This window comes from Falco naumanni, chromosome 5 (genome assembly GCF_017639655.2).
Source record: "Falco naumanni isolate bFalNau1 chromosome 5, bFalNau1.pat, whole genome shotgun sequence".
Taxonomy (NCBI): domain Eukaryota; kingdom Metazoa; phylum Chordata; class Aves; order Falconiformes; family Falconidae; genus Falco; species Falco naumanni.
The window spans coordinates 45,576,527-45,588,731 of record NC_054058.1 but is presented as its reverse complement, the minus strand read 5'-3'; the positions used below and the strand labels follow the sequence as shown (position 1 = coordinate 45,588,731).

At 41.9% G+C, this 12,205-nt stretch overlaps 1 protein-coding gene across 1 annotated transcript in view; it reads left to right on the top strand.

Moving 5' to 3' along the window:
* The first annotated feature begins 2,167 nt into the window (after positions 1-2,167).
* The window catches only part of HAL (histidine ammonia-lyase), a 15,304-nt gene continuing 5,266 nt past the window's right edge, over positions 2,168-12,205 (top strand). Inside the window, exons 1-16 of the mRNA XM_040595277.1 lie at positions 2,168-2,535; positions 2,974-3,034; positions 3,208-3,235; positions 3,530-3,604; positions 3,699-3,771; positions 3,852-3,918; positions 4,105-4,142; positions 4,222-4,347; positions 5,779-5,918; positions 7,788-7,835; positions 8,580-8,727; positions 8,810-8,905; positions 9,035-9,093; positions 9,926-10,006; positions 11,497-11,562; positions 11,671-11,836. Coding sequence (XP_040451211.1) covers positions 2,289-2,535; positions 2,974-3,034; positions 3,208-3,235; positions 3,530-3,604; positions 3,699-3,771; positions 3,852-3,918; positions 4,105-4,142; positions 4,222-4,347; positions 5,779-5,918; positions 7,788-7,835; positions 8,580-8,727; positions 8,810-8,905; positions 9,035-9,093; positions 9,926-10,006; positions 11,497-11,562; positions 11,671-11,836 — 1,519 coding nt within the window. The 5' untranslated portion in view covers positions 2,168-2,288. The remainder of the gene's footprint in view (positions 2,536-2,973; positions 3,035-3,207; positions 3,236-3,529; positions 3,605-3,698; positions 3,772-3,851; positions 3,919-4,104; positions 4,143-4,221; positions 4,348-5,778; positions 5,919-7,787; positions 7,836-8,579; positions 8,728-8,809; positions 8,906-9,034; positions 9,094-9,925; positions 10,007-11,496; positions 11,563-11,670; positions 11,837-12,205) is intronic.

Below are 12,205 nucleotides of genomic sequence, written 5' to 3'. Positions count from 1 at the left end.
TTTCAACCCCCTATGTATTTTCGAAGCTTCTAATTATTGCAAGGGGGCACTAAAGCCCAAGTCTTTCCATCCTCAGCTTGAATTTTTTAATATTTGCAATTTTTAATCAATTCTGGACATGCTAATATAACAACTTAGAGATAAGTTTAAAAACTTAAAAAAAGGCTGTTATCCTTACAATTCTTGCAGCACTTCAAGTCAGTGGTTTAGGTGAAACTGTTGTGAATACTGCCATCTGTAGATTGGTTTTTGAAGTGAGTTTGAAAGAACTGCTTTTCCTGGAGAAGATCAGTTAGCATTAGATCTGTTGACACAGATTTAGATCTGAGAAACCCCTATATTAAGGAGTAACAAACAAATAAAAAGCACTGGTTTAGAGGAGGAAGGTACCAAATACATGGCAAAAGGCTTGGATGTAATAATACCACTTCAGGTGGGTGTGGAGAGCCTACCAATCAATTTATTTCTGTTCTAAGTGTTGATCAGTATAAGCTTTCAAGTAGATGAAGTTACGTACTTTACCAGGAGATTCATCTTTTCATGCTGGCAGCTATAATACAAATAAAGGCATGAACATACCTTGTTGGATTTTACCAATTTGAGGCATGCTGAGTCCTTCCATTCAACTTTAACTTACGTATGTCTAAGTAGTTTATGTAAAAATGATAGAAAAATTAACTCCTAGCCGATTGAGGCTCAAAAATCAATTTAAATACTTTCTATGAATATTGTGATACTCAGTTTTTAATAAACACAAGAAAAGACTGGCTTTTTTGGGAACAAAAGTAGTGTCATTTCCTTGTGTCTGAAGAGCAGGCTTTCTTCCTGTGTTAAGGACCTAACGAGCCATTCATTCCCTTCTTGCTAATGCTCTGAATGAGTGATAACTTCTGCTGGAAAACTCACTGAAAATAATTCTTCTATATTTCAGGTTAGAAATTTCTTTGATGTGATTCCAAAATCTAACCAGGTTTCTGCTACAGCATCACCTGATTGGGGATTCTCTCGGGTGGGGCTCTGGTAGGAGGAGGAGGGTATCTGGTGTTAACAGGTTCTGGTTCAAGCTGTCAGATTGCAATGAGAACTCCTGTGCCTTGTTTTAGAAATGTTTTACATTATTAGTTTTGTGGCAACATTTTGTTGTAAAAGCCAATCTGTCATATATAGTGATTTGGCAGTTGGAGTTCGTGCTGCCAGGTAATTCTGGCTTCTTGCTGTTAGAGCTGGGAAAAGAAAAAAGTGGTATGCATGGCTTTTGGTAGCGTCCTGCTCTGCTGGGGCAGTGTCTCCCACACAGAGACTCCCACCGATAGGTCTTGAGTTAAAATTCCTTAGAATAGTTCAACGCCAGGTAAGTGCTCTTCATAGTATTCCCTTTGCTGGGAACGATTTTGTGGATGGCATGGACTACGAGGTGTTACTGCTTTGTCTTTAAAGACAAAAGTATTTTCAGCTTCAGTGCAGATGTGGTTATTGCTAAACTGTTCTGGCACCATCTAACAGATACTTGTCCCCATCTTTGCCTCTTCGCATCTGCCTGCAAAAGGAGGATGATGCAGCAGCACCAGGCTCAGTAGTGTGCAGGTGTGGCCTTATGTTTGTTGCTACCTGTTCTAGCAGCATTTTCCAGAGCATAATGAAAGGGTAATGGAAATTCATGAATCTTTTCCTCACCTACAATACAAAATTATGTTTTCAAACTTCAGCATGGGACTGAGCAAAGTGGGCCTGCTTTTATCCTGCTCTGCAGAGATGTAAAAGTACTATAATACATTCTCCTTTCAATCCTAGCAGCCACAACCAACCCATAATAATGGGGTGACTTTCTTCCAGCCCGGTCCCTCATGCAAGTCTTCACTACTGTGATCTACTGCCAGGTGACAGCTCTTAACTCCTGCTAAACCCTTCAGTTTTTAGGACAGTTGCATGTCAGCTTAGTTTGATTTATTTATCTATGCTTGGTACATAAGCTCCAGCTCCTGGATTTTCATTCATGTATTCCTGAGGTGATCTTTGGAAAAAAATTCCTGTGGCAATGGTTGGGGGAGGGGGTTGCCTTTCCATGAAAAGGGTGTGCTCCCTGGGTTTGGTTTGGTTGGATGAAGTCAGCCACGTACATGGATCGTGCTTATTTACAAAGGTGGGGATTTTGAGGGTGGATTTTTGCCTCTGCCCAATTGCAACACTGGACTCCAGCTGGACACTGCTCTCCAGGCCATCGTGTGGTAAATGTAAGGCTGCTGCACGCTGCAGCCCTTCTTGGTCAAGGGAAATTTTGGAGAGAAAACATGCCGAGATACACTGTGCATGTCCGAGGGGAATGGCTGGCAGTGCCGTGCTTAAGCTGCAAGAACACAGTTGGGTGGCTGGGAAAGGAAGCTGTGAGACGGTACATGAAAAACAAACCTGACAACGGGGGATTCGCCTCGGTGGAAGAAGTAAAATTTTATATTCGAAGGTGCAAGGGACTTGGCTTGCTGGATCTTGATGATACTGTGGAGGATGCTCTAGATGACAATGAATTTGTTGAAGTTGGTAAGCAGAACCTCAAGCAACACATTGCAGAGTGATTGCGTTGGCATCTGGGTCAGCAAACTGGCTTAGTTTATCTAAAATTGTATCTGACATAGTATCTAACAATTTTTATGGGAAAATGCCAAAGTGTTTTAAGAATATGTAATTTTTAGGAACAGAACTATGCAAGGTTTAGAAGGTACAGGATTCTATATACACCATCTGTATGTGATGTCATATATAGTATATGTTTGGGTTGGGCTGTTCTGCTTTTGCCTTTAGAGTACCTTAAATAAATATATACTCCTTTGTTATTTTCCTGAAAGCACATAAATATGTTCAGGGCTGGTAACTGCAAGTTAGAATTCTTACTGCTGTGTATTGTAATGAAAAACAAATCAAATTACGTGTAGAATGCAATTTAATCCCATTTGTGTTTATTCTGCATATTTCTTCTAGTTATAGAAGGAGATATAATGTCTCCAGATTTCATACCATCTCAGCCAGAAGGAGTTCATTTGTATCCTTTTTTGAGCGTTTTGTGAATTTTTTATAATTCCAGATTTCTAATTTTCTAGATTTCTCTGTTCTTTTAGAGTTACTCCATTCTTAAAACACATTGCCAGCTGTAATCAAATGGTCACTATCTGTGAAATCCTGTCTGCCCTCTTTTTTCCTTTACAGAACTTTCAGATATAGCAAATACCGAGAACCAGAACAGGTAGGAATTGCCAATGATTTTACAACTCAGTAACGAATCCTGCTGTTCACCAGAACATGCTGAGAGCTGAGCCACTGCAATGTTCACAAGAGCAGGGGCTGTTAGATTGGCTGGGTCTAGGAATCCAAATTATACTGTGCTTATTATGTTTTTGTTAGCAAGTTCCTGTCTTACAGGTGAGCATGGGCAAGCTTCCTACGATTGATGAGTTTTGATATTTTTTTTTTAATTCTGATTATTAAGCAACTTTATATGTATACATATCCCAAACTAAAAGATGGTTCTTTGGTGTAGTATATTTCTTTAGATGGCAACAGCTTAACAACGGAGGACTTGGTCAATTTAGGAAAGGGGCTCTACAAGATAAAGGTAAAGATTCTGAACAAATGCAGCTAAAAATTACATGTTTTTCTACAGTTAAATAACGACAGATACACTAATATTTAAACTACTCATGTTTTAGCTTACGCCTGAAGCTGAAGCAAAAGTCAATCAATCACGAGAAGTGATTGAAAGGATTGTAAAGGAACAGACGGGTAACTATTTTTATCTCTATTAATTGTTTAGAAAACTTCATCAGGTTCCCTCCGTAACCAGCAGTGTATGTTTCTTGCAGTTGTTTATGGAATCACCACTGGATTTGGGAAGTTTGCCAGGACTGTCATCCCAAACAGTAAGCTGAGGTAAGTTGTGTGCGTGGGTTTCTCTGTCCTTTCTTTTCAGCAAGGGAAGAAGAGGGAGCAGTTCAACCCTGTACATTTATACTCTGTGGTTAGACGGGAGGGCTGCTTGCTTCAGTATTTCCCTGTTTTGTGCAAAATAAAACCTGATGAGATTTATTTGAGGTTTTACATATATTTTTTTCATAGGGAACTTCAAGTGAACTTGGTTCGTTCGCATTCTGCAGGTAATGAGAAATGGCTTGATGTTTCCCTTTGCTGCTGCTGTTGGTAGTGGGTTAGTAACCAAGAGGGTTACTGTTCCAGGTGTGGGGAAGCCTTTGAGCCCAGAGAGATCTCGCATGCTATTGGCGCTGAGAATCAATGTCCTAGCAAAAGGATACAGTGGAATATCCCTAGAAACGCTCCAGCAAGTTATTGAAGCATTCAATGGTAAAAATATGTTTAAAGAAAATCCCCTTTTGCCTTTTTATTTCTCTTTTAACTGTTTCATTAAAGGGTATAGCACAGTAGGTCAAGCTACAGATGTTGGTCTTTCAACTTGGTAAGACCAGAGCTTGGCTGTACAAGTTTACAACTGGAGACCATTCCTCTCTTTAAGAACTTGGGATATGAAAAGAACTGATGGGAGAAGCTGAGAGAAAGGGATGCAACAGGCAGAAGTTTGGGAAATGAGCCTCTGAGAGGTCAGGTTTGAGACTAAGCTTGACCAAGAGCATGACTCTTGACTCTGGGCAGGCTCTTCTACAAGGGCTCAAATCTCTTAACTTTTGTCCTGTTGGGTGTGTGCTGATGTGTGTGCCACTGTCATTAGGGATGCTGGGATTTGTGGCGGGGTGTGGGGGTGATTTCCATGTAGAAAACTGCATGTGCTGTTGTTTGCCAAGTAGACCTGCTTGAGCAGCACCTGCTATTGTTAGTAGACCCCCTGAGACTTACACAAGTGTTTGTAAGCAAGGGCTACAAGGCAGCCACACACAATTGCACAGCTAATCAGCAAGTCAGATGGCCATAGGTGTTAAAGCTGGGTGGCCTTGCTGGACGCTGCAGCACAGAAACCAAAGGGGTGGCTGTGCTGTTCGTTAGCAGATGTCCATTGATGGTCCTTCTGCTAAAGCATGCCGGTGCAGCAGTGATGAGCAGAGAGCACCCTCTCCCTGTGTTAGAGTGTTAGCTTCAACTTTCCTTCTCTTTTTTCATAAACCATAGATTGGAAGGTGGTTGAGGCTATGGACCATGCGTGGGAGAAGAGCCATGTGCATATACCTGAGGCCCAAAGATTACAGGCTCTGTGCTGCCCTCTGTTACATCTCTTTCCTCCTGCAGTGGGTGAAGGAGCTGCAATTCAGTGTTTAGCTTTGCAAAAGCAGAGAAGCAGACTGGTCCCTTCCCTGCTTTTTCTGCAGTTCCCTGGACTCCTTTTCTTCATTTCCACTCATTCAGTGCTCAGAGGAGTAGGATGGGGGCAAGAGGGCTTGAAGATGGTTTCTAGCAGTAATCCAGTGTTTAGCAGGAGGTAGCTTTGTCCACACCAGATGGTCACCCTGCAACAGAGAGCTGAGAGGAGTGATGTTTTACCTGCCTGGCTTATGTGGCTGTAGATGCAATTGCCCCTGGCTGTGGTCCCCCCATTCTAAAACTAAATGCAGAACTAAGTGCAGAAGGGGGTTGATTTCTTTATAAACTGCAGCTAGCCTGTGAGCAGGGGCAAATCCCAGTCTGCGGCAAGAGTAGTCATGTTGGTGCCATTGGCTATGATCGCAGGATGTTAACTGTGACCGCATTCATGTGCTGGCTTCTCTGTTTTCCGTGGAGTGTATCGAGGGGAAGCTCTAACAGGAGTCGTTTTTGCTTTCTTTGTAGCGTCCTGCCTTCCTTATATCCCAGAGAAAGGGACAGTTGGAGCCAGCGGAGACTTGGCCCCCCTCTCTCATCTTGCTCTGGGATTAATTGGAGAGGGAAAGATGTGGTCCCCAAAGAGTGGCTGGGCTGATGCTAAATACGTAAGATTCCTGCAGCTGATTGCTTTTTTCTGCTTGCTGGCTCATTTGCCAAATTGCATGTAGCCTTGAGAGAAAGAGCTTTTGTTCAGTTTAATAATATGTTAAAGTCTGGATTTTTTTGTACCAGTTTGAATTGGGACTAGGTTGCCTTTGGCAGCTCATCCTCTACCTTGAGGAAGGTGGATCCATGAGAATGGAATAACTGACCTTACGTGTCAGTGGAGCAGCTATGTTATTAAGTCCTAAAGAGGTATCATGCTATAGTATTGCAGTACAAGGTACCACAGTAACATCACTTAGGACCTGGAGAGAGGGACAGGGTGTGATACCAGCTATGAAAGAACTATTACTGTGTCTTCAGCTCTATGAACATCAACACTGTTCCAACAAACCCAGTGTCACCTCACAAATTCAAAACTTCAGATGCTGAGGATGACTGGAGATTTATTGGAAGTGGTAACTTATCAGTAAAATTTATACTGATTTTATAATGGCTTTAAGTGAGTACACAGGTTTGCACATTTAATTTTTGATAAATTGACTAGCATTACAATGAATGATTATGATGGAATTAATTTTTAATTGTTATTCTGTCACGAATACATCAGTAGACTGAATTAGTGTTGCATATCTCCAAGTCTGGCCCCTTCAGTTTTTCATGTTCTGCTACAGCTATCACTTCACTCCAAGAATATTTGAACACCAGATTTATTCATGGATTGATAGCTGTACCATCACTCTAGGCTGGAGAAGTACTGAGAACTACACAAGCAGAGGAGTAGGGAGGAAGCAGGCCAGTGTGTCCTGGACCTTTAGGACCAGAAGTTACAGTTGTACACCTCTGAGATGTATTACCTCTTCAGTTGGAAAGGTTGAGAGGACTGTGATCTGAATCAAGGTTATACTGTCCCTCCATTTCCCAGAAGAGCAATTGCCCTATAGAATAGACATGTGTAGAATAAACTGAGGAGGACTTCTCTGTCATTGGAGATTTTCTGTAGAAAAGGTTAGGGAATCATTTATAAAGGAACAGTTTATGCCAAGCCAAACCTGCTGTGAGGCAGGATGTTGGCAGAACTACCTTCCCAAGGTGTTTCCAGCCTTCTCTTCTCTTACTCTCTCCCATCATAGAATCACAGAATGGTTTGGGTTGGAAGGAATCTTAAAGATCATCTAGTTCCAGCCCCTGTGCCATGGGCAGGGACACCTCCCACTAGACCAGGTTGCTCAAAGCCCCATCCAACCTGGCCCTGAACACTTCCAGGGATGGGGCACCCACAGCTTCTCTGGGCAACCTGTGCCAGTGCCTCACCACCCTTACAATGAAGAATTTATTCCTAATATCTAATCTAAATCTACCCTCTTCCAGTTCAAAGCCATTCCCTCTTGTCCTATCGCTACATGCCCTTGGAAAAAGTCCCTCTCCAGCTTTCTTTCAGGCCTACCCCCACCCCTTAGCCTTCTCTTCCTTCTCCAGGCTGAACAGCCCCAACTCTCTCAGCCTGTCTTCACAGGAGAGTGCTCCAGCCCTCTGAGCATCTTCATGGCCCTACCTCACTCCAGCACCTAAATACACAGTAGGTGTTAATATGCTGTGATGGTATTTCACTTCAGTGCTCCTGCTGCCTTCTTTTACTGGCACTGGGAAATGAAGCGTTAGTTTGGAAGCCAAAAAATGTTGTCCCTTATTTAGCCCAGCAGAAAAAAAAGCATTTTAAATGTTTGTGATACAGAACTCTATTTCTCCCATCACTTAAGGAATTTGTTAATATTTTTATTTATGGACACAGTTAGGATTTAAAAATTTTGGTAATTGAATTACTGAAAAATATTTTTCATTGATTCTGTTGTCATTAAACTCCTCCACAGGTCCTGGAAGCCCATGGTCTGAGACCAATTGCCTTGAAACCAAAAGAGGTAAAAAAATATAATGTCAGCTGATGGAAAACAAGCACAGTCTGTCACTAGTTGCTTCATACTTACAATTTAAGCATGAAACGAATTAACAGTTGCTTTAAATTAAGCTCCAGAAGGATATTAATGTAGTATTACCAGGAGTGGGATTCACTTCTTGTAGTGTCACCCTACTTGACTTGAAATGTCAGACCCATACTTGGATGTTTAAATTGGCTCTGTAGTTGGTGGAGAGACAGGCATCTCCAGAAAACACATATATCATCCTGAAACAGCTGTCCAAGAAGCCTTCTCAAGGTACCTATCTGCCTTTTGACCATAACAGGAGCTCAGATGACTGACTTGAACTAGGTATCTGAATTCTAGATCATTAAAACTAGGTGAGATGGTTTAACTAATAACTTAAGCAGAAATAAATATAGCATTCCACTTCCAAAGAACTGAAAAAGACTACAGATTTCCTGTACTTTTCTTGCTTAAGCTTTAAATAACGTGAAATAAACCTCTTGCTTAGAATTACTGGAGCTCCAAGGGTGTATATAAGTGACTTAGTAGGGTCATGAACACTGACAATTTATATAGCAAAGAGTCAAACTGTGCACATTATGATTTCAGGATGATCCAGGAAGCCAAGTGAAGGTCTGTAACTCATTCATGTGAGAGGAAAATTATCACAGATACGGGGAGTTGTCACAGCGTGTGGAATAGCTGCAAGGAGTTTGCTTAACGTCTGCTCTCTTTTTGAAGGGTCTGGCTCTCATCAATGGGACACAAATGATCACCTCGCTGGGATGTGAAGCGGTTGAAAGAGCCAGTGCTATAGCTAGACAAGCTGACATAATTGCTGCCCTTACACTTGAAGTCTTGAAGGGTACAACGAGGGCCTTTGACACTGGTGGGTGCTGGGCTGTTCCTCTCTGTTTGCGTAACAGTTGTTGACATGAGAGGCAAAACCTAACAGTCTTGACTTGTGCTAGATATCCACGCAGTGCGCCCACATCGAGGGCAGGCTGAAGTGGCATTTCGATTCAGGTCCCTTCTAGATTCTGACCATCATCCATCAGAAATAGCAGGTGAACAATCTCAACCATCACCCTTCCAGGTTACTGGGACAGGCTGGGTTCTTCAACCGTAGCCTGTATGCTCAGATTCCTCATGGTTATGTGAGGAATACTTGTTTTTTCCTCCCTTGTTCCTTCTAGAGAGCCACAGATTCTGTGACCGAGTGCAGGATGCATACACAATGCGCTGCTGCCCTCAGGTAAGAACTGACTTTTATTCCCTTTCGTAGCAGTAGATAAATGATGGGGAAGCTCCTACCTCAGAAATACTGTTATGTGCTGTCTGACTCCATTAGAGGAAGCCATTTTATTTTGCTTCTCCCTCACTTTGAAGTTAGTGTTAATGGAGACTTTTCGTTGATCCTGTGCACACACCCATCGGGCAGCATCTAACACAGCTGTATTCAGTCTGGAAGAGGCCAGGTGTCAGAAGCAGGGGGAAGGTGCTGGTTTGTGTTTTTGCAGGCTTTGTAGGACATTTCTTCTGCATTGATGCTAGGACCATGAACTGGGGAAAGGTGTTTGCAGAAGCAGGCAGAGTGTAGTACCTCAAACATACTGGAAGAACTCAATCCTATGAGTTTTAACATGAGCAAAGCTATTAAATCAGTCTAATTAATGGAAGATAATTAATTAATGAGAGGTTCTGTTTTCTATGTGGACTTTGTAGGGCTACTTCTCCCCTGATAACAGTTCTGCCACTGATTAAGTATCTTATCTTCCATTTAGGGTAAACCAACCCAAACAAAGAATGACATATTCAGATTCCCCTTTTAGCACTGCTGCCATAATAATAGTAAATACAGTCTTTCAGGTGTCTAGGATGGGCAGTGTCCCACACTGGTGCTCCTGATTTTAAGAGCAAATACAAGACTATCTTTGTGTGTGGGTGTAAAGAGTAAATCCAAGTCCATCTTCATGTGTGGATGTAGACACTGAGGTGATGGGAAAGAGGGTGCCTGCAGCTCAGCGTTCTGAAGATTAACTAAGTGTAGATACTAAATTCAGGTGCTAATGTCTTTTTTTTTCCAGGTCCATGGAGTTGTAAATGATACAATTGCTTTTGTGAAGGACATAATGACAACTGAAATAAATAGTGCCACGGACAACCCTGTATCTTTTTGATGGCTTTATAACTATGTAATTTTTTGCTTGGCCTTTTTTATCCTTTTTGTCTATATAATTATTTGCATAGGAGGCAAAAAAAAATCATAACTGGCTTTAGTCAATAACTGATTTGCTGCAACATCAACCTCTCTTCCTTTCCCCATGTCTGCATTGGTGCGTGCAAGTGTGTTGGGGCAAGGAAATCACGTGTGCATATGCTTTGGTGCATGTTAATGGTTTCCTAGATTAAATTCTATACACTTATAGTGCATATGTAGATAGATGGGACTTGGCAACCACATGGACGTAGACAGATGGTGACTTGTCATATGAAAATCTGTTGATGCCGAATGAGTGAAACCTGCACTTACAGAGCAAGATTTGCACTCAAGTCAGGGCAGGCAGACAAAAGACATGTGGCTGGTAAGCCTCATCGTGGCTCAGCCGGGTAAATTCTGTGCACAGTTCTTGCGCTAGTACTGAGCGAGGCTGGGTTCCCCTCAGCCATGTAGTGATCCTATATGTAATATCATTATCAATTGCTGATAAGCATTACTGTTTGTAACCTGTCTAATATTGTATCTGCCATGGATGTAGTCAACTGGCTCTGTTATTAGATCAAAACTTGATATTCAGACAAATGATGTAAATATCTATAATGAATATGAAAGAATTTGAAAAACAGATGATGTTACCCATAGTTAACGAAACATAGCCTTGGGAGAAGGGATAGACACCATAAATCCGTCAAGCTGGGGCGTAACAAGATAAGCGCAAGGAGAGCCAAGTGGTTAATGAGACCAAACAGAAAATTACTTGAACTATTCGTAAACTATCCAAATTAGCATACTACAAGATCCCCCTCGAGGAAAGCAAGCTCCCTACTAATAAAGCCCCCTCCCCACTGAACATGCGGGGTGAAAAAGAGTACTGTACCTTTAAATGGAGGTGAGGCTCATAAGAACCAATGAGAAATATATGTGACTAAACATAATTGTAAACAATTGTTCAAAATGTATAAAATGTTTAACTGTGTTAAGAGGTGGGCTAGCTTTGTGGATGTACCACCTAGCACCCATCTCTGTGCAGACGTGCGGTAAGTGATATCTCAGCTCTGTGTGTGAGACTGGCTCTTTGCACAGTGAGTAGCAAACTCCGTTTGTGAGACAGCATTGGAGAGAATATACCAAGGAGCTGAGAAACTATGCTAGGGTCTGAACATGTGTTTCTTTGCACCCCTCCCCACCTTGATCAGAGACCTCATTTTGTGTAGCCTATTTGGAAATACACGTGTCAAAACTGTATCTGTAGATTTGGAGAACTGAGATTGAGTCTTCATTTTTTTAAAAGTGAACGTGCAGATGTAACATAATGTGCTTGCAAATAAAAGCCTATTAGTACAAACATTCCTACAATTGAGATATTCCAATTATTGACAGATCTCTGTCATGTAAACTATATTTCACTCATATTTGTGCCTTAACTTCTCTGTCAAGATGGTGTTTGCTGAAAGAGCAGAGACTATTTCTGGAGGAAATTTTCATGGTGAATATCCTGCAAAGGTAATTAAGTATTTGGAGAAACAAACAAACAAACAAGCCCTTTAGTTTCTGTTTGGGTTTTTTGATTGTTTCTTCTGTCATTTGGTTTAATAAGATCTTCTTTTATAGGCTCTGGACTACTTGGCAATTGGTGTGCATGAACTTGCTGCAATTAGTGAAAGAAGAATTGAGAGGCTCTGCAACCCCTCACTCAGCGAACTGCCTGCATTTTTAGTCACTGAAGGTGGTCTGAACTCTGGCTTCATGATTGCACACTGCACAGCAGCTGCCCTGGGTGAGTGCTTGAGCAGTATCATCAAGAGAGAAAGCTAGAAAGACCCAATTTATGTTGAGGCAGTTGTAATTTGATAGTAGATACAAAGGCATCTCACTCCTGTTTTCCATCTTTTCTCCACGTGCTTTGTGCTGTCTGGCTGCAGAGTTTGAGTGGTGAGTGCAGCTGCAATTATTTTAGCTCAGGGTTCTTTATTCTGCACTGAACCCATGAGCAAGTTTAGTGCTCTGAGCAGGCAAACCCTTAGGTGGACTTTGGTGGGGATGCTTGCCTGCTTGAGTCTGTATGGGATTTGCAGGGAGTGCTCTAATTTACAGTCACCGTCATAAGAGCTCGGGTTGAAATCTGACAGCTGTGTACACAGGAGCC